At 46.0% G+C, this 25,994-nt stretch overlaps 2 protein-coding genes and 1 non-coding gene across 4 annotated transcripts in view; 1 reads left to right on the top strand and 2 right to left on the bottom strand.

Annotated features, from left to right (window-relative positions):
* The window catches only part of LOC144101118 (lysosomal alpha-mannosidase-like), a 138,249-nt gene that overhangs the window by 58,275 nt on the left and 53,980 nt on the right, over positions 1-25,994 (top strand). The gene's annotated exons all lie outside the window — the stretch shown is intronic.
* LOC144101117 (8.6 kDa transglutaminase substrate-like) lies at positions 1,318-10,512 on the bottom strand. Of its 2 annotated transcripts, none has more exons than XM_077634152.1 (4): positions 10,384-10,512; positions 4,391-4,447; positions 3,505-3,628; positions 1,318-1,635 (listed from the first exon to the last, which is right to left on the bottom strand). In XM_077634152.1, exons 2-4 carry the CDS (start codon positions 4,438-4,440, stop codon positions 1,480-1,482), a joined length of 330 nt encoding a protein of 109 aa, XP_077490278.1. In that variant the 5' UTR covers positions 4,441-4,447; positions 10,384-10,512; the 3' UTR covers positions 1,318-1,479. The 2 variants fall into 2 exon arrangements, with proteins under 2 accessions (XP_077490278.1, XP_077490277.1); XM_077634151.1 differs by lacking the exon at positions 10,384-10,512 and adding an exon at positions 5,886-5,991.
* Positions 8,369-8,440, bottom strand: TRNAS-GCU (transfer RNA serine (anticodon GCU)). Its single transcript has one exon. It is a non-coding gene; the product is annotated as a tRNA-Ser (tRNA).

Here is a 25,994-nt window from a genome sequence, read left to right as displayed (position 1 = left end):
TACATTGGCACTGACGATGAAACAGTTGAAGTCACGCATAACTGGCTCCCTGGGTCAGTGAACACCTCATGTCGCGCTTTCAGGTACGTGGTGGTGGTGTCCACCTGCAAAAAACTGGGCTTTCGCACAATATTTCGTACTTAGCAATTTGCTAAACCGCCAGCCACCTTTTTTGTGTCATGAGTCGAAAGATTGCAAGGAGCAGCGAAGCCACCATTCTCATTTCTGTTCCGTAACCACGACAAGAGGCCACGTGATCGATGCTGCACAAAGCCCCCCCCCCCCCCCCCCCCGTTTTCTCGAGCGCGTTTGGAATTGCATTGCTTCTTTGGTGGGGTTTAAAACCACCAGCTGCATGTTGGATATCAAACACTTTAAAGTGGATAACGCCGGATTAATATCAGCCACCTGGAGCTCTCTAATGTTCACTGCGCAGTTGAATACACCGACAGAATGATGTTAAAAATATAACAGAATGTTCAGTTTAGTTTATTACATTAAATTTCCCTGTACCGGGCGTTACATAAGGAGTGGGCTTTCATGCGATGCTTTGTAGTTTTGTCATAAGGACACGTTTTTCTGTTTTTTTTTTGGTAGCATCCTTGTGTAGTATAGTAGTAGTGGTTTTTTCTCTACAGTAGGATACAACTTGAAAAAACAGCAGTTGCTAACTCTGGGCCATGGTCCGTGGCGTCCTGTATTACTCCGCTAGCCAGCCACAACAGTAAACTAAATGAGCTTTTTAATGTTTGACATTATCAAAATAGCCAGCTATGAAAATTCTCCAGCTTAGATTTTTTTTTTAGATTCACTTCTTGTTAAAGAAACAAGAAAAGTTATAACAATGGACTACTTTTCGTCATGAAGGAATTTTGTGCGGCGTTCCTGATTGTGGGCGGAGCTGCACTGCAGACTTCAGTTGTACCCGACTTTAGTCTTTAGTTCTGACTTTTCTGTGGTCAGTGTTCTCTCAACTATCTCTACTAAGTACACAAAATTATGTTGTTAGCACTATAAGTTTTTGGTTACAAACATTGCAGAATATCTGTTGCGGCGACAGAAACTTTTCGATTAGTTTTTCGACTTGGGTGACATTGCACAGCAAAGGGCTGGCTTTTTCGTTTAGCTGTCATAAAAAAGTAGGCCAACTAATAAAACGGTGAGGCCAGCTAGGAATAGAAAACGTTCAGATTTTTCTATCACACTCCAATTCGTGCACATGGCGGGGATACGCGTCGATTTTTGTCAAACCGCGCTCTCATTACATAGGTTCACATTCTGAAGATTCGTTTTAAAGAACTGACGCGATACATGTAGTGCCTTTCATCTCGGCTTTTATTGTTGCGACAAGTTCTGCGTGAGGAAGCCGGGAAGAAAAAAAAACTGCAGTTTTTGGTTCTTCCCGTCGCCCCAGTTCGTAAGCTTTGTGCAGCCGTGTTGTGAAGAGAGGAAGTAATCTGGGTATCTTCTTCATGCTCCCTAGCCATGGTGCGAGTGCCCGGCCTCAGCATCAGGACGCGGCCTGCAGTGACCTTTGCCGCCGGTCTCGAAGCGTTCCTCAGGGTTGTCCAAGACACAGTGGTGACCCTCCGAGCACGGATCCCTGAACAGCCTCGTGCACTCCTCGTTAGGGCACTGTGCACAGCAAGCCAGAAGGAAGTCAAGTGCGGCACATCGAGAGACATTGATATTGTATGAGAAAGAGCAAAAAATTTACAAACAATCAATGTGATAATTGCGGTGGCTCAGTGGTTAGGGCGCTCGACTACTGATCCGGAGTTCCCGGGTTCGAACCCGACCGCGGCGGCTGCGTTTTTATGGAGGAAAAACGCTAAGGCGCCCGTGTGCTGTGCGACGTCAGTGCACGTTAAAGATCCCCAGGTGGTCGAAATTATTCCGGAGCCCTCCACTACGGCACCTCTTTCTTCTTTCACTCCCTCCTTTATCCCTTCCCTTACGGCGCGGTTCAGGTGTCCAAAGATATATGAGACAGATACTGCGCCATTTCCTTTCCCCAAAAAACCAATTATTATTATTATTAGATAAGGCTTAGCATGTGGCACGTTGTGCACGCGTGTTCTCCACGTGCCGTGTGCATCCTTGGCGGAACCCACGGAACTGGCTGGGGGGTGTCACTGTCCACCTCTCCACTTAACTCAACTCCACTTTTTACCCTCTCTACTATCCTCCGTTACATTTACCACCCTTTCTACCCTGTGCTTTCACCCTCTCCACCTCGCCGCACTTCTGCGACTGGCCACCACGTCTCCCTGTCTCCGCATTCCATTCAGCTGCATCGCACAGCACCAGAAGTACAGATATTTTGAAAATGGTAGTAAATCGGAACTTCGTTATAACGAAATAATGGATGTAACGAAGGAATGACGATTCCTCCTGTAACCTCGGTCAACACGGGCCGTAATAAAACTACGGCTATAACACAATAATCTCCGGGCCCCTTCAAGCTCCCGGGTTCAGCTCTAGCAACGCTAACGCGTTAGAACGAAGTGTTGCACATTCAGGCGCGAAATGCTGGGCGTGTCTGCTGCGGAAATGTATTCCCACTGGAAGTCCATAGAAGCCTATGCGTGTATCGAGGATATCTTCTTCCTCTTCATCTGATACAACTTGCTCTTCTTAATAGGACCCCTGGACAGCACAGATAACCTACCCACTTACCTACATCGCGCTGAATGCAATGTACATTACACGCGCAGCCAAAAGTTTATGGAATGAAACATTGCCCCCCAAAAGCTTACTTTCGTCGTTTCATCTTTACATGCATCCTAGAATGGATATCCATATGGTCTAATGCCGAGTGTGCAAATTACACATTGAGCCATTGGATCTCAAGCAATGCAGCTTACAAAGCCGCCGCGGTGTCTCAGTGATTATGGCACTCGGCCGCTGATCCGAAAGACGCGGGTTCGGTCCCGGCCGCGGTGGTCGAATTTCGATGGAGTGAACTCCTAGGGGCCCGTGTACTGTGCAATGTCAGATCCACTTAACCGCTCTATTAGCAATGTCAGCTCTGCAGTTCGCGTGCAAAACTTTTTTTGCGGATGATGGAATTACAACTTGGTTACCGGAAATGTGGCTCGCAAATCCTAGCAAGTGTTTCTGCAGTTTTGGAAATTGACAGGTTGTAAGATACTGGCATAGAAATGTTGCAGGCAATCGTCCATTCTTCCGATATGTACCAAGATTTTTCCTTTAAAGTTCTTCCATCGCTCGTATCAAACAGTTAAGACTTCCATAGAAAATCAACGATGAACGCTTTTGACGATAGAAAAAACGTTAATAGCAAAATTGAAAGCCTGCAGACGGGAGATCTGCGGATATGTTAATTGTTATAGTGGAAGCTTACATTATATGAAAGAATGGCACGCGTAATTTTTTTCCCGTTCAAAAATGCTTTTGTCCAGAATTGCTGGGCATGTGCGTATGTGCCAAATGGCCGCTACCAACGGCCACGTAAAGAAAATTCAACGCCAATGTGCATACCGTGTCGCAGTAGTCACAGCAGCCGCAGTAGTCCTTGTGACTTCCGCAAGTACATTCCGTTGCTGGGCACGTCGACGGGTCGCATGTCACGGCTGCGCAGTTTGGGGGCGACGTGGCCCACACGCTGAAAGGAAGGGGGAGAAGAATTCGTCAGGGACACTAACGACTGCTTACGTGTGGAGTTCCTGGGTTCGAACCCGACCGCGGCGGCTGCGTTTTTATGGAGGAAAAACGCTAAGGCGCCCGTGTGCTGTGCGATGTCAGTGCACGTTAAAGATCCCCATGTGGTCGAAATTATTCCGGAGCCCTCCACTACGGCACCTCTTCCTTCCTGCTTTCACTCCCTCCTTTATTCTTTCCCTTACGGCGCGGTTCAGGTGTCCAACGATATATGAGACAGATACTGCGCCATTTCCTTTCCCCAAAAACAAATTATTATAATTATTTTATTAAATGCGAAAGTATTACTGTCTCTGGGTGCATTGTTTACGCTAAATGCTTGTACATGCATTAAGCTTTTGTACGAGTTCATGTGTCTGCGTGTTGGTTGCGTGCCAGACCGCGAATACTCGTATTCTCTCGCTGCATGGCGATGGGAATGGCCGAGTTTGCATGTCCTAGATACAAGACGCCATTTGCTGTCCTCAAAGATCAATTTTCATTTATTTTTCGTTTCCCCACAGATGCGTGTGCATCCGAGCAAGCAATATCCTCAACTAGGGTTACTTTGAACAGAGTGAATATCCCTTGGAGCTTTCATTTTCACGAATTATTTTAATGCTCCCAGACCTGAAACGTCGTTTGCCTCAGTTACGTTCTTTTACAAAATGTCACTTGACTAGTTCACTGGTTTTGTGTAACAAATTAGTTCTGTAACAATGCTCACCTGACCACTGCAACGGCGGCGATTACTACGAACACCAAGGTAATCTTCATCTTCAACCTGCAACACAGGCAGTTGTAGTAGAGCTACTGTGAAATGGTTATGTTCTAAATGTAAGCCACGTCATGCATTCTAAAAAGCAGTTCTCGCGTAAGCTCAGTTGAAGGCTAGTCGGCGCCATTAAACTTTGGAAGCGAGATAGCCAGCTAAGAGAGAGTAACACATCCTAGTCTAAATCAAGAGGAAGAAATGGGCTTGCTCAGGGCATGTAACGCGAAGGCAAGATAACCGCTGGTCCTTAAGGGTAACGGAGTGGATTCGAAGAGAAAGTAAGCGTAGCACGGGGTGGCAGAAAGTTAGGCGGGCGGATGAGATTAGGAAGTTTGCAGGCATAGGGTGGGCGCAGCCGGCAAATGACAGGGGTAATTTCAGAGACATGGGAGAGGCCTTTGCCCTGCAGTGGGTGTAGTCAGGCTGATGATGGGGATGGATGATGGTAAGGCTGCCAGCGAATCATGGGCCAGCAATAACTACAGGGTGGGCCAAATTTAGCGGGAACACTTCAGAGCGTGGTTCTGTGGCTTGCGTCGCTGTTGCACTTGCAGGGTGTCCGGGGCCTGTCACACTGTATGTGGACACTGCCTATGCCAGCCACCAGGAGATGGCGCTGTGTAAGCCGAAGAGCTACGTGCTCGAATGTTCTTGCTAAGTATGTCGCACCCTGCACACAACAAGCCTTAAGATTGCATGGGCACATATTCGGCTTCATCACTTTTAGTTCAAAAAAAAAAAAAACAACCTCGCGTTCGACCATTCGACCACTGGGGGTAGTAGAAGTCTCTTGAAACGAACGCAACTTTGTACACCAAAATGTTAGCGCTTGTAACGATGCGATCAAAATCGCTTGTAACTCGCTTGCCATGGCAGCTTCCTTTCAGTTCGAGCAATTAATTTAGAAAGATGCAGTGGCCAAGGAAAGGACTTTTTTGTGCATTTGGCAAGCTGCTGTGTTCAAGGGGCCTATGAGTAAACATTTTTGCCACTGTACATTCATCACAGATTAATTGCAGTAAGAGTTCTGTGTAAATTTCAGCTTTCGGGAAAGGAAACTGATTTGAGCATAATTTTGGAATGCAAAATGTCTAGCCTCCGTAGCGGCTCAGTAGTTATGGCGCTCGGCTGCTGTTCCGAAAGACGCGGGTTTGATCCCAGCCGCGGCGGTCGCATTTCAGGCGAAATTCTAGAGGCCCGTGTACTGTGCGATGTCAATGCACATTAAAGAATCCCAGGCGGTCGAAATTTCCGGAGCCCTTCACTACGGCGTCCCTCATAGCCTGAGTTACTGTGGGACGTTAAACCCCAATAAACTTAAACCAAACCTAAACAAAATGTCCATCACATACTTAAACGACAGCTATGTGAAGCATGAGCGAGTGTTTAAAGTGAACAGATGTCGCAGCACTCTTAGATCTAAAAGTACGGTTGAAACAGCGCTCACTCGTTTCAGGGTCCTCCGAAAATTCAGTTAACGGGTCGTGTACAGCTGTCCTTATATACGCTAAAGTTATATACTTATCAGCAAAACGTGAAACTGGGTCGTCTTTTCTCTCGATAGCAAACGAAGGACGTTGCTTTTATTGGAGCAGACGTTAGCAGAGAGAGGCCGTTTAAAAAGGAAGCCGGGAGATAGCACCACCAGCTTCTTGTCTAGTCTGGTATACGGTTTCTCGCCTACCGCGGCTTAAGCGCAACGATAAGCTCGATGATAAAACACTAAGAGGGTCCTGCAAAACATTCTTCAATTTCAGTCGCGAGTCCGCTAGGGTTGCACTATGCAAGGTTAAACGTGCGAAAAACTTCAGATAACTTCAGCAAAGTGTTTGCTTAGGCGTGTTGGTGAGACATGACAAACTTGAAGCGCAAAACCAGACGAGGACGGTGAAAGAGGCGAGAGCCATACGAGCGCTCATATCTCTCTCGTCTCCTTCACCGCTATCGTCTGGTTTTGCGCTTCAAGTTAATGTTAACTAGATGAGTTTTAAAACGCCCGAACATTAAAGGTCCATCCTGAATACTTACATTGAACCACTTGGTGCAATGTTTTAGCCAATAAGGCTGCATTTTGCTCTGATAGCATATTCATACTTGTTTAGGATGCCTAAACATCTCGTGTTACTTGAAAAATTGAAAACTGGTTTTGAGCAAAGGAAATGATGCAGTAACTGTCTAACATATGAAGATGGACACCCGAACCACGCCGTAAGGAAAAGAAGAAGAGCTCTCAGATGAACCACTGAGAGGATAGGGCCACACATTCTGCAATTTCAGCCGTGCGTCTGCCAAGGTGGAACTATGCACGGTTGAACGTGTGAAAGACGTAACTCGATAAGTTTGAAAACGCCCGAACCTTAATGGTCTATCCTGAATACTTACGTTGAACCGCTTTGTGCAATGTTTTGTACAAAAAGGCTCCATTTTCCACCTGTAACGTGTCTCTAATTGTTTAGTATATCTAAGCATTTGTTGTTTCTTCTGTACAGATGGTATTAAGCAGAATTGAACATTAGTCAATATCTGCCCAACAAGCAGCACGCAGACTGGAATAAGGTTGTTGTGTACCTTTTCTTAGCTTTGCCAAGTGAACTAATAATTGTATCTTTTAATTCGCAAATGGAGGTGACTGTGGACGTCGATAATTCATTAAGGCTTAACAGCATTGGTCAATTCTCTTTTTTCTAAAGAGAGATTAAGAACAGGTCCGGCCAGTAGAGTCCTTGCGCATTCATTTCGGATATGCTCAATATCCTGAGCTTTTCACTGACCTCTCCTGTAACGTTGACATTCCGAGTACAAAGTTACGCTTCTTGAGTGAGGGGCGGGTCAGAACTGTTGGCTGCGTACATGCACTACATGATGCGCTGCTTGAGGCAGGGCAGTAGAATGCCATGCGGTGTGCTTCCTGCACTATGGCGCAAAGCGATGAGATGCCCACGGACTATAGAACTTTATCCTAAATGTTAGTAATCCTTCTTGGAAAACTTGATGCGGAACTGAAGATGTTACGTGTTTTGACATAACAACGGTAATTGACTCTTTTCGTGTGGTTAGTCATAGATTCAAATTAAGATGTTTTTTTTTAAGGAGGGCTGTGTATCGAGTGTCTTGTGTACCATTTGTATGCGCACAAAACAGTGACGTCTTATCGAAAACGAAATGCGAGTGTCTTGTCTACTTAAGTATACAGGAAGTTTGGTACGGTGTCTCCCTGGCTTCTCGGGAAACGAACAGAAAAAAAAGTATAACAGCTGCGGAAAAAAGTATCTCGCTATGCCATTTTCCTTCTCAGCTTATGCCCCACACTACTTGTGCTCGTCAGCGCAGAACGCACTTGAGTCGAACCCATGGTCCACTATACGCCTTCTCATGGGAATAGTTGCGGAATTGAAGGTGTAAAATTTTGCCGCCCTACTTACTGTCCAAAGCGTTTGTAGTCTTTCCCTCATCTTGAATCCATCATATTTCCTCCTTCTGTTAAAGCTTTGCAGTCCTGTTTTACTCTACACTCTAAATATGAAAGGTCTAAAAAGGGAGCAACCGGTCCTCTATATAGTGCAGTATATTTCCATCTCTGAAAATACGGAATACTTCTCTCTCTAGCATTTCGCCTCCATCGAAATATGACACCCGCGACAGGGATCGAACTCGCGTTCATCGCTTGAGAAGCCGAACACCGTAACCACTGAATCACTGCGGCAGCTATGTAACCTCCGCGATAATCAGTAGACTGCGCTCGAACATTTTAGGTGATGACTGATTTGATTTGATTTAATATATGGGTGTTTAACGTCTTAAAGCGACTCATGCTATGAGGGACGCCGTAGTGAAGGGCTCCGGAAATTTCTACCACCTGAGGTTCTTTAACGTGAACTGACATCGCACAGTACACGGGCCTCTAGAATTTCGCCTCCATCGAAATTTGACCGCTGCGGCCGGGATCGAACCCGGATCTTTCGGGCCAGCAGCCGAACGCCATAACCACTCAGCCACCGCAGCGGCCTTTAGGTGACGACTCATGAATACCACACACGGTAAATGGAACCGGTTCCAACCGTACTTTAGGCTGGAAAATCTCGAGAAAAGCATTACACGCTCATTGTAGTAGACGACATAGGAGGCAACCTAAATGCTATCGCATTTTTTATGTGGTTATGAAGGCCCCCAAATTTTCTAAACGTGACACAGTGAGCTAAATATTACTTTTGACTGAATATGTGCCACTGCTTATCCCAGGGAGAAAAAGAAATTAGCTGTGGTCGTTAATTTTCCCGCAACAGTTATCATTCACGCTATTTTTTTATGACGGCGTTCACCCGTACATATCATTTAGGCATGGTATTGATGAATTTCTTCATTCTCCGATTGTGGCTCCGGAGACAGTGGTGGTGGTGGTGGTGGCGCTGCAAATGGTTTTTGAACGCAAGTGCATGTGAAACGCGAGGGATCAATAAATTGTTCTCTACCAATTCCAGCCTTTAGCTATCTTGTCTACACGTCTTTTTATGCTAGAGAGTTTTAACTTTTTTTTTACAATCTTTGAAGCATCAAATAAAATAAGCACCCCCGTTGAAGAACACAACGGAAAAGTTTCTGTCTTCAAAACAGATTTTCTGTATTGTTCTTGACCAGAAACTTGTATCAATTGAAATTTTGGTAGCTCCAGCAGAATTTTGAGTCCTTCGTACAGAAAAGTGCTATAGAGCTAGAGTATTACAGAAGCAACTATAGTACTGCAGATATATACTACCAAACAACAAAAAAATCTGTCATTGCGGTAAAACTACAAAACAGTTTGTTGTATTTTGACAGGGTTCTGAAGTTTTTGTTTTTTTCCTACTGAGACCCGGTAGGACGTTGCGACTGCATAAAGTTAAGCTCAGGTATACTGAAGTTTAAGGTGAGTCAGAAGTACCAGGTAAATTCAGAATCCCCAAAACACTTCAGAAAACCAACAGTAGAAAAAAACGCTCTACAAGTGCAAAAAAACATATGTAAACAATAACTTTAATCTGAAATGAGCTTAACAACTGCAGGCGCACACGATGATCGAATTTGTTTTGTCCTTGCTGTGTCGCTGGGAAGCAGCAAACAGCGTGTTCACAATGAGACCGATGACGCCGAGTACAAAATGTTGCCATATGATAGCTTCGAAAAGACCAAAACTTGCCGCCTGAACACATGCAGTACGGCGCATGCCAAGGTCAAATTTGGCTACGTTTCAAGACAATGCGACTTCCAAGTTCAGCTTTCTCAGGTGAAAATTTTGAAAATTGGAAAATTGTAAGACACTGTTATGGAAATATTAAAGGTAACGGGTTTCAAGACAATGTGGCTTCTTACCGAACTTATGTTGAGCCGTCTCAAAACCATTTTTACTATATAGTGGGATCTAAAGTGATTTCGTCATTTCAAGTTCAGCTTTCTCAAACAAAAGTTTCGAAAATTGGAAAATTGTTAGACACTGTTATGGAAATATTGAAGGTAATGGTCCATTATTAGATATGTAGCAAAATCTGTCTTTTAAAGTGTTTCCAGTGATCGTATCGAACAGTTAACACTGGCATAGAAAACTAATTGGGAACGCTTTTGACTAAAGCAAAAACGTTCATAGAAAAAAGGATTCAACAGTGCAGTCGGGTGATCTAGGGATACATTGATTCTTATAGTAAAATGTTACGTTATATGAAAACATCGCGTTCATGAGCGGTTTCCCGCTCAAAAATGCTTCGGATCAGAATTGCTGGGTACGTTACGTAACTTATTTCGAGCTGTCTAAAAACCATTTTTAAAAAACTATATAATGGAACTGAAAGTGATTTCGTTGTTTTCAGGACCACTGAGCAGATCATTGAGTCGCATTCTGCTCGGGATTCACAACTTGTTCAGTAGACCGAGAAAGTGGCGTTAGTCATGTTTTAGCTACATGAAATATTTCTCACCGCTAAACGTAGCCGTCCTGTAGCGAGATAAAATCCCGATATGCGGCGAAATCCGTGCACCCGCCGATACAAGAAGCCTGGCTACGAAGACAATCGATGCTGCCTCGTTCCGGGTGTAGTTTTATATCACCTTGAGTGGGGCGGGTGTGTGTAGCCTCCGCAGAGAAGCACGCATGACTGGACACGGACAAACAAGGCACTTTTGGAGTTGTTCCAGGCACCCGTAATAGTCCGGCCCGACCTTTCGCGCTTGTACCGGTCAAGACGGCACAGAAATAAGACAAGCCGCAGTCATGCGATTCGAGGCTGCTGATTTCAGAGATGCGTGTGCTTCTTTCATGAGCTTATACCGGCCGCATTGACTGTATGGTAAGAGGAAATAGCCTTCCTAGAAGCTTATATGCAGACCAAGGTAATTTACATGTAACGACAGATTTATTACTAGTTTCCGGGATGCCACATAAGCGATGCCTCCATTTCGCAGCTATCTAGCGCAAAGGGGGGGGGGGGGGGGGCGTCATTTGGCGGGTTTCCAGAAACACATTGGCCTTCGACGGTGTTTCTCTTCGAGTCCTCTTGGAGGCGAGTAAAAACGGTGGTGGTTGGTGTTCGGGATCGGTCAAAGTGGTTCGCCAAGTTTCTTGTGCGCAAGGGGTCCCATGTCGCGTGAGCAAACAGTAACAAAAAAGGATATAAATGTTGGGGAAATTAAATAATAGTTCGGTCGCATTAGCGATCACATTTAGTAAACGGAATCATGCTTGGTCCGTCAGCTTGTCCCACCTGTCTATTTATGTAGTGCCGCTGTTTCTAGTGGGCGTCCTCAACTTTTTTCCTGTACACGGCTGTCTCCGCTGGCAGCTGTATGCTTCTCTCTATGTCCTGACTCCATCAGTTCTTTCCACTTTACTCTTTAGCCACTCCCATGCCCTCTTTCTTTCAGTTTCCATCTCTACACATGCCGTCTTTCGACCCAACACATAACCAACCCAAAGGAGCCTTAACTCCTCTACCTTGACATCTTTCTGTATTTTTGTGCGAAAAAACTACTTCACTAGCAATCCTGAAAGAGCCAATGGGTCTCTGAAGCCCCGCCGCGGTGGCTAAGGGGTTAGAGCGTTCGGCTACTGATCCGGAGCACCCGGGTTCGAACCCTACCGCATCGGCCGTGTTTCGGTGGAGGCGAAACGCAAAGGCGCCTGTGAGCTGTCCGATGTCAGTGCACGTTAAATATCTCCACGTGGTCGAAATTATTCCGGAGCCCTCCACTACGGCACTCTTTCTTCCTTTCTTCTCTCAGTCCCCCCTTTATCCCTTCCCTTACGGCGCGGTTCAGGTGTCCGCCGATATATGAGAGAGATACTGTGCCATTTTCTTTCCCCAAACACCGATGTTCAATTTTTTTCTTAAGCCTCGACCTTTGACCTTTGTGATGAAATGACTTGGATACGGTGTGCCTAGGGGTACGGCACGGGATACGAAAGTTTAAAAGGAATTGTCTTGGAGGACAATGTTTTATGGCGAAAGCCTTAGAACATTGATACAGATAGCCCCATAAAATTGGCGTTGCAACAGCCGTCGTCCAGCCACCGAAGCGGCGAGTGAGATGACGGCACGCACAAGATTCCAGGAGCACCCATGTTCCCTCCTATTTTTTTGGCTACTCCTATGGCTACTCCAATGGCTACTTCTGTTGTCTCTATCTCAGTGATGGCGCTAATGGCAAGAGCGTTCCGATTACTCACAGTCTTCTGTTGTCTCACTTCTCTGCCCTTCCCTCCTCACACTCCTTCCTGTTATGAGGGTAGGGTTACGACTCCTGTACTGCTTAATGACATACTGAGCCGCAGCTCTCCAATGACTGCATCGCATGATCGAGTGGTTTTCGGAGGACAGAAATGTCTCCACAGTTTTAGTGTTTCCTCCTGAGATGGCACATATTCCGAGAACTTCAAACAGCTGGATTTCCCCTCCTTTGCAGGAACATTTTATTTTTAAACGTTACCTTTTGGGTATGGGGGACATCCTAGCTGTGGTGTCCATGCCCAGCTGCTGGTTCGGGAAGCGGCCTGCAGTGCCCCTTGCCACCAGTGACGAAGCGTTCCTGAGTTTTGTCCAGAACGCAGTGGTGTCTCTCCGTGCATGGGTCGTTGAACAGCCCGGTGCACTCTTCGCCTGGGCACTGCAGATGAGCGTACCACAGCAATGTCAACTCAACCGTCAGAGACACACATCTCTTTGCAGTAAATAACAGGCACAATAAGAGCTCTCCGCACTTCGCACTGAACCAAACCGCTCTTATTGTGAAGCTTGTCCTGTGAATGTTATTGCGGTGATGCCTATTGAGAAGCTGAGTCTGAAGTCCCAGATGAGCCGGCGTCTGGCGACAGAGGGCGATGGCTGCGCCAGTAGCTTTGTTTTTGTTCGCAGGTCGGCACCTCCCATTATATTCTATCGCCACTATACCCACATTTCAGTCGGGAAAAAAACGACAGAACCATGCCAAAAATACGAGAAAATATTTTGTTGTTTTGTCGTATAATGACATATTTTTGTTGCTTTGTAGTATTTTTCTGTAGCGCATTTCTGCGTAGCGACCAGATCGACCGTGCCTTCGATTGGTCATTTTCTTCTCCACTTTGCGCCGCTACCGTCGTAACTGACGTCAAGATCAAAAGAGAAGAAAACTTAAGGAATTGTTTAATAATACAGTCCATCCCTGGTCGCTCTTTCAACCGGTGGCCAAGAGTTTTCTTTCTATTTAAATGTTTTCGGGTTGTGTAAGGTCAAGTGCTTACGCCTCATCATATCTGTATTCTGCATATGCCTGCACACACTGTTTAACATATGCGCTTGAAGCCCATTCTTTGGCTTCGGCGGCCCAATGGCTTTGGCGTACAGCTGTTGATTCCAAGGTCGCGGGTTCAATCGCGGATAGAGGCAAAATGCAAGAACACCGATGGGCTGTGCGATGCATGTCAGCGCGTGTTAAAGAGCCCCAAGTCGTCTAAATTAATCCGGCGGCCTCCACTACGGCGTTCCTCAAAGTCTGAGTTGCTTCGGGACTTTAAAACCCTACAGTCCAATTCATTTCTAATCCTTGTTTCTAATTTATTTACATCGTGTCAGGCCAAATAGAAGCAGTTAATGCGTACCTTTTTGCAGAAGTCGCAGCAGCCGCAGTAATCCCTGTGGCTTACGCAGGAGCACTGCACTGGTTGTCACGTGGACGGGTCACACGTGACTCCGGTGAAGTCATGCTCTGAAATCGTCCACACGCTGTTAGACAAACCCTGAAGGAAAAATAAAACCCGGCCGCCTCGTATCGGGCATAAGGCACGAATGTAGGATGCAGTTGAAAACAAGATTATTCGGAAACGATTTGCTCAGACCCTCCGTGGATATTTATGAACCAGGCACGAGAACAGACACGATTAAATCATGGAGCAGTCATAACTCCGAGCTTATAAGTGGTGTGCCACCTCGTCGTCAGTAACTGAAAGTATCTGACAATGAGGCAGTCAAGATTTCAATGACAGCAGTCTTTTTCCGCATTTGGAAGAGGTTAAGCTGTGTAAGGACATTTCTTTCTAACTGCAGCTATTTCATAATTAGCAGTGAACATGCATTGCCCAATATTGTGAACAGCTGCTCTAAACATTACTTACCTGACGACAGATACGGTGGTCACCACTGTGAAAATTACAGCAATCTTCATTTTCACACTGCAATAAAGACACGGACAAAGGCCTTACAGTGAAGAGCCATGGAGAAACGCAAACCAAAGCGTTAGAAGCGTTAGCAAAGCTTTCCGTACGTGAGTGCAATCTTGATACTGACTGGCGGCTGTGATATGGCGAACCGGAACAGGCAAGTGCAGACAAATCGCAGGAAGAATTTTACCCAAAGCGATCTTCAGTCCGGCGTCTACGTCCTACCACGGATATCCGGTCCCGTGTTTAAATGTGCCGCTTTTAGTTTTGATTTTTAATTACGAATTTAGTTTTTAACAGCGCGTCTCTCTTCATCGCTTAACCGACAGCTGTTATTCAGGACGGGAAGTGTTCACTTGCATCTAGATATGCGCCTAAAACTTCAATACGTATATCGGAGAAGTACCACAGTCATAGCACTTGCAGTGGTACTGTGTTCTTGTCTGAACACGAAAACCTTAGCAACTAGACCAGGCGGTGATCTAATCAGTATCTTGTCTGTCTGAAACGGTCGTCCTTTCCCGTCATGGGCTCTATGCCCTGACGTCAGTAAAAGTACCAGCCTGCCCAAGCATATATGTATTGTTGAAGATGACAATGTCATTAAGTTCTTGCTTGCTTATTGAATTAGGTTTAGCTTATAACTTTTTCAACTTTTGGCCAGTATTTGGAATATTTCCGCATCCTTCCGAAAGAACCGGTGAGTCTTACGAGTGCCGCTCCCCTAATTACCTACTTCGAACACTTCACTTACATGTGTAAGGAAACTGGCAATGTGTGCAAGTGCATCAACTGGAATTTAGCTAATAATTCACCAACTTCTTCGGCGTGATTCGTTGCACTTCAGATATATCAAACTAACAATTATCCGCCCCTTCAAAACGCCCCATATACTGCTATATACCTATGTACTCCCTTTGCCAAAAGTAACCGAGCAGCAGGTTTTTGCTTCTCAACCGTTTAACGGAGCCGTTACGCACCCCTAAAGACCGAAAGGTGTCAAAACGAGAGGACAAGGGTCACTTTACTTTGCAGAGATTCCATGCTTAAGTGCTTCGATCGCTACGCGGCTAAGAAGCAAACCACCTGTACACGGTTACTTTTGGCAAAGAGGGTACACGGGAAAGACACCCCGGTTGCTTGAAATTAATCCATACTCCTGCACTACTGTGGGCCCTACAGCCCAATGGCTTGCTTTTTGACACGAAAAATCCGACCAGTTTGTCAAGCTGCCCAAAGCATATATTTCTAAAGTTTTGACTCATTGTTAAAATTAAAGTGCTTTAGATCAAATTGTTGGACGATGGTTTACCTCTTCTAAGCTTTTGCAGTTGAATCAATGCTAGATCGCTTGTGGGTCCTGCAAAGGTTGAGTAAAAATCCTCGTTTGTAGCTGCTGCGGCGTTCACTCAGTGCAATGTGAACCTGGGTTGCTATTGCTCGCGATAGCTGACGGAATGAGAGCGTTTTATTTAAAAAAGCAAAAAAAAAACGAAATAAAAGAAGCGGTGATCGTGTCTTGTTTCGTCCAGTCCAGTGCCCCTTTTTGTACGCAAAGAGATTCTGCTGCAGGGCTCGGCGATAAACACTTGACCAGCTTCTGCAAAAACAGTCTGTAGTGATAAACCAAGTAGCAGGTCAAGCCCTTTTGTAGTTTGCTTTAGGACATAGGTCAAGAAAGAAAGCAGGTCTGGGCTAAACCAGAATCAATCATTATCAATCGCAGATATTCCCAGTAAATTGGTTTTAATTGGTTTTTTTGGGGAAAGCAAATGGCGCAGTATCTGTCTCATATATCGTTGGACACCTGAACCGCGCCGTAAGGGGAGGGAGAAGAGAGGGAGTGAAAGAAGAAAGGAAGAATTAGGTGCCGTAGTGGAGGGCTCCGGAATAATTTCGACCACCTGGGGATCTTTAACGTGCACTGACATCGCACAGCACACGGGCGCCTTGGCGTTTTTCCTCCATAAAAAAGCAGCCGCCGCGGTCGGGTTCGAACCCGGGAACTCTGGATCAGTAGTAGAGCGCCCTAACCACTGAGCCACCGCGGCGGGGCTTCCCAGTAAAGCACGTAAAAGAATTCAACCCAGTAAAGCACGTAATAGAATTCAAGCCAGCCGCGTCACTTTCCCCAAATTTTTTGCTGTCGTACGAATTTTATTTTTTTGTGGGGATGGTGTGTCCAAAGATACCATGTCGCTGAGGCACAGACGTTTTCACAGTGTCGCCCAACTAAGATTTAAATTTTAAGCGCTGATAACGCACAGCTGCAGACGAGAACATAAAACGCGCGCAAACAAGGCTTAAAATTGCATGCCAGGCTCCCATACATGACCCCTCACATGTTAACTGTCTTCAGGGACACTTAAAGACCAGGACTCCGTGCAAGATGGATCGCTAAAGCACTTTTCTTGGACCATTTTAGCGCGGAGAAAAGGAGCACGCCGGCCAAAGAAGTATCCCGTAAAGTTGTAGGCAGCGTTCAAGCTTTCATTACTCACTCACAAAATGTCGATACTCTGCGCTTACCGGAGCTTTGAGATTTGTGTCATTATAAAAAAAAAATCTGCCAAAGTCCGAGCTGGTCCAGCATTCTTGACACTCACCATACATCGTAAATCATTTGATATCCCGCGTAGAAAAAAAGGCATTTTCTTTCAATTATCTCAAATTACTCATATCCAAGGGGAACTAAGGAAACCTTGAAAGCGTTCTCCACTCACACGTTGGATCTGTAAACATATAACATCATTAGAAGCCTCGCAAAGAAATTTAAAATTTCGAAAAACAGTGCAGTCTTGTGGACAAATAGCCAAAATATCCTCAATACGCTGACCGTTATGGAAAGACAGCAACTGTATGTGCTTATTATTCCTACTGTGCGCTTATTACTTATTATTCCTACTTATTATTCCTCCATCAGATTAGTAAAATACTACTGAACACATAATACCAATTTTAGTTCGTAACCGCAAGGGTATCGCAGTTTTACTAGTAAAAACACCCAGTGCCGATTCTGAGACACAAGGCAACCACTCACCGTCAAGGTTCCGGTTTTGCTATCTGTAGCTTCAATAGTAGCGTGATTCAGAGAACGGGTGCAGTTCGCGAGGCCTTATAAATACAAGGGAGTGCACTAGCAAAGCTCGAACGATCAACTGCCGGGACAAGATCTAGCGACAGCACTATTAAAATTGTTTCGTTGGAGGTGGTTATCACTTGACGAGAAATTTCCTGTTTGTGTCGGCGAAATTGGAATCGTATTAGACAGCGGTGTACGGGTGGAGACACTGTCGCAAAATTTTTTGACGCTACAACTGCGGACATAGTTGACAGGTTCAATTATTCTAAACATCTCACTAGATGTTTTCAAAAGGTATCACAGATATTAGAAGCGTCAGTCAGTGTCGCGTCAATGTGGCACTGTCTGTCAGACATGATACGCTTTTAGAAATTTCTGTACTAAATAAGAAACGATTTTTTTAGGAATTCAGGTAACTGGATCCGACGCAATTGACCAGTGAAATACCTTACTGTATAATCATAAGTGCGAAATTATCTTTAGCCATTTATGTGCTCGCTCCACTTTCCCGAATTCTAAATACGTCTACCTCATGCGCATTTAATATTTTGTTCCCTTTCTATAAACTTAAAAAGCATACTAACATTTTGTTTTGTTCCACTGCCTGCGATTTATTTTAGCATGTGTTAGCGTATGAGGACCGCTAATATGTTAAAGGTTTTAAAAATACATTGTTTCACAGGATTGTATCCAGTTCGCAATGTAAGACTCAGCAGCAGCTGTTTACAGTGTTCAGCATAATGCTTTTTATCGATTTTTGTTTGTCTTATGTTCTAGCAGAGGGCGCGTCAAGTCACTGTGTACCCCGTGGCAGTAAGGTGATGAGTGACGTCACTGCATCACCATCACCACTGCAAAACACCACGGTCACCAATGCATAACGAGGAAACGCTCCATTAACAGCTGTCGGTGTAAAATTGTTCACTAGTTTTCCTTTCCTATCTGAGCACTAAGCATGAATAACCTTCTCTAGAAAACTATGTTCCTTTCGGAAATGACTGCTCTCGAAAATAAGTGGCACAAGAATTATCCCGAGCCACTCAAGAAGACATTCTCCTCCTGAATGGTCATGCATGTTGGAATGGCTGTGCGCACTTTTGACTTTTCTTGAGACGAGTGGTTGTCAAGTTGTATTACAATATTCCGCTGTGCGCCAGTGAACTACTTTTGCACTACGTGTTCACTCTCTAATTTGCATACCACGCCTTGTTTTGCATACCTCCTTTGTCGTAAACATCAGTGTAATGTGATTTGCGCGTAAACAGGAGCGCTACCTCTTCTAGATTCCGTTGCTGAAATGCCAAGTTATGATTAAAACTTTGCCTGCTCAACTAAAGCACTTTGTGCTGGCGCAATACTTTCTGATTCGTGCTTTGGCTCGTTAAGCTTTTTTTTTAAGTGTCTCCTTTTTCAGGATGTGCTGTATCGGGAGTTGTAGTTGCTCTTGGCAGCACAATCTTTGTTTCTTTCCTTGTCACTGTTTCACGATCTTTTTCCTTCTCTCCCCTTTCCGAGTAGGCATGCATTGTGTCTATTCTGTGTGGTGGTGGTAGTGGTTTTATTAAAAATAATAGTAAAAAGGAAGGAAAAGATTTTTGCTAGCCCCGGCATCTGCCATCGATACTGAAGCACCTGAGCTGGGGCAGCGGAAATAAAGGATAGCAGGCAGAAAGGACAAAATTAAATGAAAGAGGTGAGGGGACAGGAAGAGAGGATAGGGGGAGAAGTAATATGTACAAACTGTTTACACAATAAGAAATGTGTCCGGGTTGTGCGCGTGATTAGTTCATTTTAGAGGAATTAAATCACACACGCGCACAGCACTGTGTTGGTTACAACTGGAGTGGGGCGTCCAGTTATTAATCGTTCAAGGTAGAACTCGCGGAGCGTTCGGTCACTGCGTGTAACTACCGGACGGAGAACAGACGGTACGTCAAGCCCGTGTGTTCGAGGAATGCACAGAGGCTCACCAAAGTTCGCTCACGAGTGCGCGCACTGCCCTGCGGCCACAATAGCGTCTTGATGGAGTCTGGTAGTATGCCCTGCGCCCTATAGGCCGCGAGCATATCGCGACGAGCATCGGCGAACGCGGTACAGTGAAGGAGCAGGTGTTCTAGTGTTTCCACTGCACCACATCCGTCACACACATCGCTCGTCGCGATTCCGTGACGCACCCGTCGTTCCCCGGGCCACACGCAGCCAATGCGCGCGCGGAGGATCATTCTGTCTGCCTTTTTATTATATCGCCAAATAATAATAACAACAAGTAATAACTGATGCGTTGACTTGAAACTTGGCAACAAAAAAAAAAACTCACAAGACGGTTACGAGTGTAGCGAAATCATTCTTATAAAGGCTGTATGTTGGCTGCAGAAGGTGATTCCATCTCCGCAGCTCGACACTCATGTTCTTGGCCTCCTCTCCAAGCATGCCCATTTTTGCATGTCGGGCTGTCATGTCCAGTGCTTGGAAGCCTTGGACCGCCATTTTGGGAATAAACCAGGAGTCTTCTACGTGGACGCCTCCGGCCCGGACCCCAAGGGATGGTACACGGCCGCGGTCGTCCACGAGGGCAAAACAGTAGACGCCCTTACTTTCAAGGCCCAGTCAGCAATTCACGCAGAAGAGGTCGCCATCGCCCTGGCAGCCTCCGACTCCTCCTCCAAATACATAATCACCGACTCGCGAGGGGCTTGTCGAAACGTCGAGCAAGGGTGGGCTACTCCCCTGGCCTATCGCATCTATCAAAATTGTAGCCGAGACTCCGATCCTGCACACCGATCTATTATTTGGGCTCCAGGTCACCAAGGCCTCCACGGAAACGAAGCAGCCGACGCCGCCGCCCGCGCGCTCTCTCTCCGGGCGTTTCCCTCGGGACCCGACGATGACCAGGACTCCGATTTCAATCAGGTTTACACCTTTAAGGAAATATGCGATTACTACAAATCCACCCACCAAACTCTTCCCACTCCTTGCAAAGGGCTGGGGAAGGCCAACGAGCGGGTACTCCTGCGCCTGCTCACTAACACGATGCTGTGCCCGGCAACTCTAAAGCATTTCAATCCTCAATTCGACGGGCGGTGCTCACACTGTGGGGAGCTGTCGGACACCTACCACATGGTGTGGGCCTGCCAGCAGAACCCATCCCTACCCCCTATCCCAAACCCAACCCGAGAGGACTGGGAGGCGACCCTGTCCGGCTGCTGCACCCTCCAGGCCCAAAGGGCCTTAACGCAGCGTGCCCGGGCTGCGGCAACCGCCAATGGGGTGCCTGACTAGGCATCCCCACCTAGTGGTTGTAAGGGCGTGACCCTTCAGGTCACGGACCCCAACACCTCTCTCTATAATTAATAAATGTTTTTACCACCACCACCACCACCACCATGCACGTTCCGACCATTCTCGTTCCAATTAAGCTGTGGTATTTTTCTCGTCATGGACGCTGCTCACTCCGTCTCTCAAATATAACTTTATTTGAACGGCCATGCAAGCCGCATTTCGAGCTTTCAGGGGATAAGGTGGGTCATTTTGGAACGCGCTGCTTCAAGTCAGTGCCGTGTTGTTTTGCAGAAACGTTGCCGGACTCTAAAGCATGCCGTTTCAATCATGTAATGCTTGTGCGGGCCTTAAGTCTGGCGTGTGCACAGGCAACCCTTACAAAATGGTCTAAAGACAATCTATAGACTTCTTATAGACTATATTGCCTTCCTATAGATATTTCTTTTTGTCTATTCATAGCTAATAGACTTTGTATAGACAAAAGTCTGCTAAAAGTGTATGGCCATAGATCTATAGATTGTCTATGGACTGTCCATAGGATTTGCATTGCCTTTAGACTGCTCTCTAGAGTTTGTCTATAGACTTTATAGACAGAAGTCTATGGACAGTCTATACACTGTCTAAAGAAGTTTTGTAAGGGAAGAATGCCTCGTGGGAAATCGGATAGGTCCGCCATGTGTAGCGTTTTTTACACGAGCCTAGTTAGTAAAGCAGTACAAACAAATTTCGCCAAAGACACAGGTAATAATGACAGGCGTCAGAAAGACAGCAGATTTTTTTCTGTCACAAATAGACAGTAGCGCAGAAAAACAGCGCGAAGGACGGAGTCGTTAGTATGCATAGTTTGTCTGAGGCGAAATAATGAAATACGCATGCGCAGAAAAAAGTTAAATATTCATCAGAAAAGACAACAGAGGGGGAAAAAAGGCACGTGAAGAGAAGGACAATGATTGTTTTCTCACTATGCCCGTTCTGACCTGTCCTGTCCTGATGCGTGGAACTGTGTAGTCCGGACTTTCAACACACTGCTTTCACTAGGAAAAGCGAAGAGCATGTCCCGCGTGGAATTATCGAATTCGAATACATTGCTATATTCGGGGAAGAATACCTGATCACGGAGATAAGGAGGTTACGTTTAAACGTCGCCTTCACGCGCAAGTACTTTCACATAATTGTACAAGCGGACTCTCCGGACTGCACCACATGTGGCGTACTAGAGACTGTGGAGCATTTTTAGTGGCGTGCCCAGCTTATGCACGAGAAAGACTCATGCTAGCATGTGCTTTGAAGTCTTTTGACACAAGGCCCCTCTCGGAGGATTTGATCCTCGGCGCTTGGCCAGATAGTTCGAAAACTGTGCAGGCAACGCGAGCGCTCTCACGCTTTTCAAGCGACACGGGCCTTTACTCGCGTTTGTGATGTCAGAAAGTGTGCCTTGTCTTTTTTTTTCTTTTTTTCATCTGCCTCCTCCCATCATCATCACACCCCATCGTGACCTTCTTTTTTCTCCCCTTCCCTAGTGCAGAGTAGCAGGCCAGATATTCATTTTTCGGGCCAACCTCTCTGCCTTTCCCGTCAATAAGCCCCCCCTCTCTCTCTCTCTCCCTCTCTCTCTCTCTCTCTAATCACGGCTTCTATCGCCCTCTCTAGAAAAAGTTTTCATTTTGGAATGCGAGTATATGATTAGTATTTTGCTAAGGACAGGCTATACACCTAGGAATCACTCAGGATAATGTAATTGGAAGTTCCATCCTCATCCTTTCTCCGGCCCGTCCTTCGCCCTGATTTTTGCGCTGCGGTCATTTTCTGTCGTGTCCTACCAGCACGCTCGATTTGACACGATTTTCAAGTTTTTTCTTTTCTTGTTTTTCGCAAAAAAAGGAAAAACCTAACGTACCAGATATTTTTTCTCCTTAATTCTGTCATGGCAAGGCAAGCAAATTTTGTGAAAGGACTGGTTGCTGCTCCCAGCGGAGCAAGCTGAAAGCCTTTTCGCAAGGGAAAGTACGGCACTGCAAGTTGTCGCAGACTGCGCAGCTTTGCAGCAGCAGTATACGCTGTTCTACGGACGAAATTCGCTGAATGTCTGCAGATATTACTTTTCTTACTCAGGAGCTGCACATCAGTGCTTTCAGAAATGTTCACTGAACTGAAAGCTGCACCCGGAAGAACTTCGTTCAGCTGGAACTTTTGTAGCGTGAGCTACACTGGCCGAGGTTGAGCAGTTTCGCGTGGCTCCTGGGGAGCCGTGCTGCGCATGCGCGAGGAGCAGTGACGTCACACGGCGCACAGCTGGTGTGCCGGAGCCGCCGCCGCACGCGCCTCGCCGGTCTACGCATTCCAGAGGAGTGACGTCATAGCCGCGACAGACGCTCTGGCGCCGGCGCGTGCTCCGCTGTGCGCCTCCGTTGCGCAGTAGCCAAGTCTGACGCTGCGCCGGAGCCTCTTGATAGCGCCTCTTCTTTTGTGCGCATGCGCAGAGGTATCAGTGGGGGTATACATATACCGTGGCGTTTGCCAGTGTGGTATAGCCATGGAGAAGGAAAGCGAAATTGCTGCTCAGCGGCTCAGCGTAGCTCACGCTACGTATATCCTGGCATAGCCGAGCTTCGCCACAGTTTTTTTTTTTCGAGGGGGGGGGGGGGGGGGGTAGGCTTTCATTTCAGTGAGGGACCTCGCAAAAGATGCTTTAGCGTTGACGCTTGTTTTAGTGGCCATTCGTTTGCATAAGCAGTCCTTCCGTGGCCTTGTCAGACAAGGAAGCGGGATATCTCCCTTCCCGTGTATCATTAGCATGAACGGCTTTGTTCGCTTTAATTTTTTTACTGTATATATACTTTGTGTTGTTTTCGCAATAAATCTGTTGATAATCAGCGCCTGTCTGTTGTCGCCATTTCATCCCGTCCCTGTGCGCTGTTGAGACAATGTAAATCTATACCAACTCGCCGAAATTTCTGTGTTGGTCAATATTTTCACAGCTGGTGCAACGCTTGTTTCGCAGACCATTTAGGCCTAAGTTGAACTAATGGATTTGTTTCGTAGTTTCAGCATTTAGCATTGCTGATATTCTGGAGAGAAGTGATATATCTTGCTGTTGTGACCCAAGAAATTTCTTAAACTTAGTTTTACAAAATGTTGGGTGGGAAAGAGGTTCAATAAATGATATGAAAATATTTTTGCCGTTGCAAAATCACCTTGCTGCAGAAAGCACGCGAGAAGGTTTATGAAATGCTTGGAAACGCAAACGAAAATTCTATGCGTCGAATAATTGGAAGCTGTCTTTGCTTGTACCACGGCAGCATACTTATAAGTGGGCAGGTCTCGAACAAGCGGCCTCTGGCAGCTCCGACAAAAAGACTCGTGCAAACATGCCAATTCTGGATTTGTTCCAGACATGTGTAGGAGGCGGCGCAACCTATTTGCTTGACGAGTCCAAGGCTACGCCAAAATAAGCGGCAGTCACTCGACGCGCTGCTGTTGATTTCGCCTAAGGGGTTGTCTGGTTTTGGAAGTGTCGCTGAAGGGAACTTCCAATCCGGTCGCCTCAAGCGAAGCACAGTAGCCTTCAGCAAGCCGCCGCGGTGGCTGAGTGGTTATGGCGCTCGGCTGCTGGCCCGAATGACGCGGGTTCGATCCCTGCCGCGGCGGTCGAATTTCGATGAGGGCGAAATTCTAGAGGCTCGTGTACTGTGCGATGTCAGTGCACGTTAAAGAACCCCAGGTGGTCGAAATTTCCGGAGCCTTTCACTACGGCGTCCCTCATAGCCTGAGTCGCTTTGGGACGTTAAACCCCCATAAACCATAAACCAATAGCCTTCAGCCGCGAGCCGCTGTATAAGCCTGTCATGTCAATCTTTTCGTCTTGCTTTGGTCGTCTGGGTTGCGGTATTTTACTTTAAAACTGTAATTTCTGTCTCGCAGATAAGATCGTCATCTAAGTGAGGCACGTTATTGTGGATTTCTAGAACGTGTCATACGTAAGTGATGGACGATCTTTTTCTTTTTTTTTTCGAAACCAAGATCACAGTTTCAGAGTAAAATTGCACGACACAAATGACCGAAGAAATAAAAAAAAAACATTGCTCTGTGCCATGTCGCTTTTTTACGTATATTTGTGCCCGTCTATGTTGTTCTATATTACTTTAAAGCTGTGATATCGGTACTGCAAGAAAGCAAAAGAAGTGCATTGATCACGAGGCCAATGCGTGGTAGATAACAGCGTACGAAGAGGAAAGACAGAGAAGGAACGAAGAAGACAAACGCTCACTCGCAACAGAAACATTATTCCCGAAGGCACACGTATGAATAGAAAACATTGGAAATAGAGAACAAAAAATGTTCAAGCCTATTACGATTTTCTTTAACGCGAAATTTCAGCCCAGCTCTGTCTCAGGCTCTGTAGCCTCATTGTTTTGCTTTGCTGGGTCGTCGGCACGTCTGGCGACGATATTAGTTCGATATTAGTACTGGATGAGCTAGACTACGATGAGCAATCCACAGCGCGGGAGTGGGTTAATAATAATAATAATAATAATAATAATAATAATAATAATAATAATAATAATAATAATAATAATTGGTTTTGGGGGGAAAGGAAATGGCGCAGTATCTGTCTCATATATCTTTGGACACCTGAACCGCGCCGTAAGGGAAGGGATAAAGGAGTGAGTGAAAGAAAGGAAGAATAGGTGCCGTAGTGGAGGGCTCCGGAATAATTTCGACCACCTGGGGATCTTTAACGTGCACTGACATTGCACAGCACACGGGCGCCTAAGCGTTTTTCCTCCATAAAAACGCAGCCGCCGCGGTCGGATTCGAACCTGGGAACTCCGGATCAGTAGTCGAGCGCCCTAACCACTGAGCCACCGCGGCGGGGTGGGTTCAGCCACAGATCTGTTTTTACCGCTGTTCTAAATTTCCTGATAGAATCTCACCGACTGCCTTGCTAAGTGTTCCAAACTTTTCTTTTCTATCAGTTATTACATTTTGACTCAATCATTATTATTTAATCCCTCTCTTTATTATTATTCTTATAATTTTGAAATCAAAACTCTCATCCCTTTTCTTTTCATGAGGAAGAATTCACCGGTGTTGCGCTCCCACGTGCTTTTCCTTTTTATTAACTGCGTTCGGGTGAATAGCCACCCGATTCTTGGCCGATCCCCCAGTGTGGGTATGCGCCATCTTTTGATAGGCTAACAACAACAACAACAGTTTAACACGAGGCGGCATCGTCTGTGGGGATAGCCTATAGTGCCCTCGGGCAGTGGCCAGCCAAACTGATCTGTTTACTGCGCCGCCGGTTTAACTCCCAGTCACGGTAATGTTTATTTTTAATTATTTATTAATGATTTGGCTCGGTTACACCGACGGTGGCGACGCGGCTTAATGCACGAACCGGTGCTTAAGAGCTGCGCCCTAAAACCCTCCCAACGCGACCTCCCAATCGTCAAACGATCGAATCGCCCAGCGGTAGGTCTCAGAAAACAAAGAACAGATGCGCCAAGCACATTTGTCACTGACACCCGAAAGAAGAG

Source organism: Amblyomma americanum, chromosome 8 (genome assembly GCF_052857255.1).
Source record: "Amblyomma americanum isolate KBUSLIRL-KWMA chromosome 8, ASM5285725v1, whole genome shotgun sequence".
Classification (NCBI taxonomy): domain Eukaryota; kingdom Metazoa; phylum Arthropoda; class Arachnida; order Ixodida; family Ixodidae; genus Amblyomma; species Amblyomma americanum.
This window is presented reverse-complemented; position numbering and strand designations above follow the sequence as displayed.

What these genes read in the sequence shown, in the direction of transcription:
- LOC144101117 (XM_077634152.1), bottom strand. Translation starts at nt 4,440, where the DNA reads ATGAAGATTACCTTGGTGTTCGTAGTAATCGCCGCCGTTGCAGTGGTC. An exon ending in GCCGCCGTTGCAGTGGTCAG is followed by an intron (nt 3,629 to 4,390) that starts GTGAGCATTGTT and finishes CCTTCCTTTCAG; the next exon opens with CGTGTGGGCCACGTCGCCCC. An exon ending in GCTGTGACTACTGCGACACG is followed by an intron (nt 1,636 to 3,504) that starts GTATGCACATTG and finishes TGCTGTGCACAG; the next exon opens with TGCCCTAACGAGGAGTGCAC.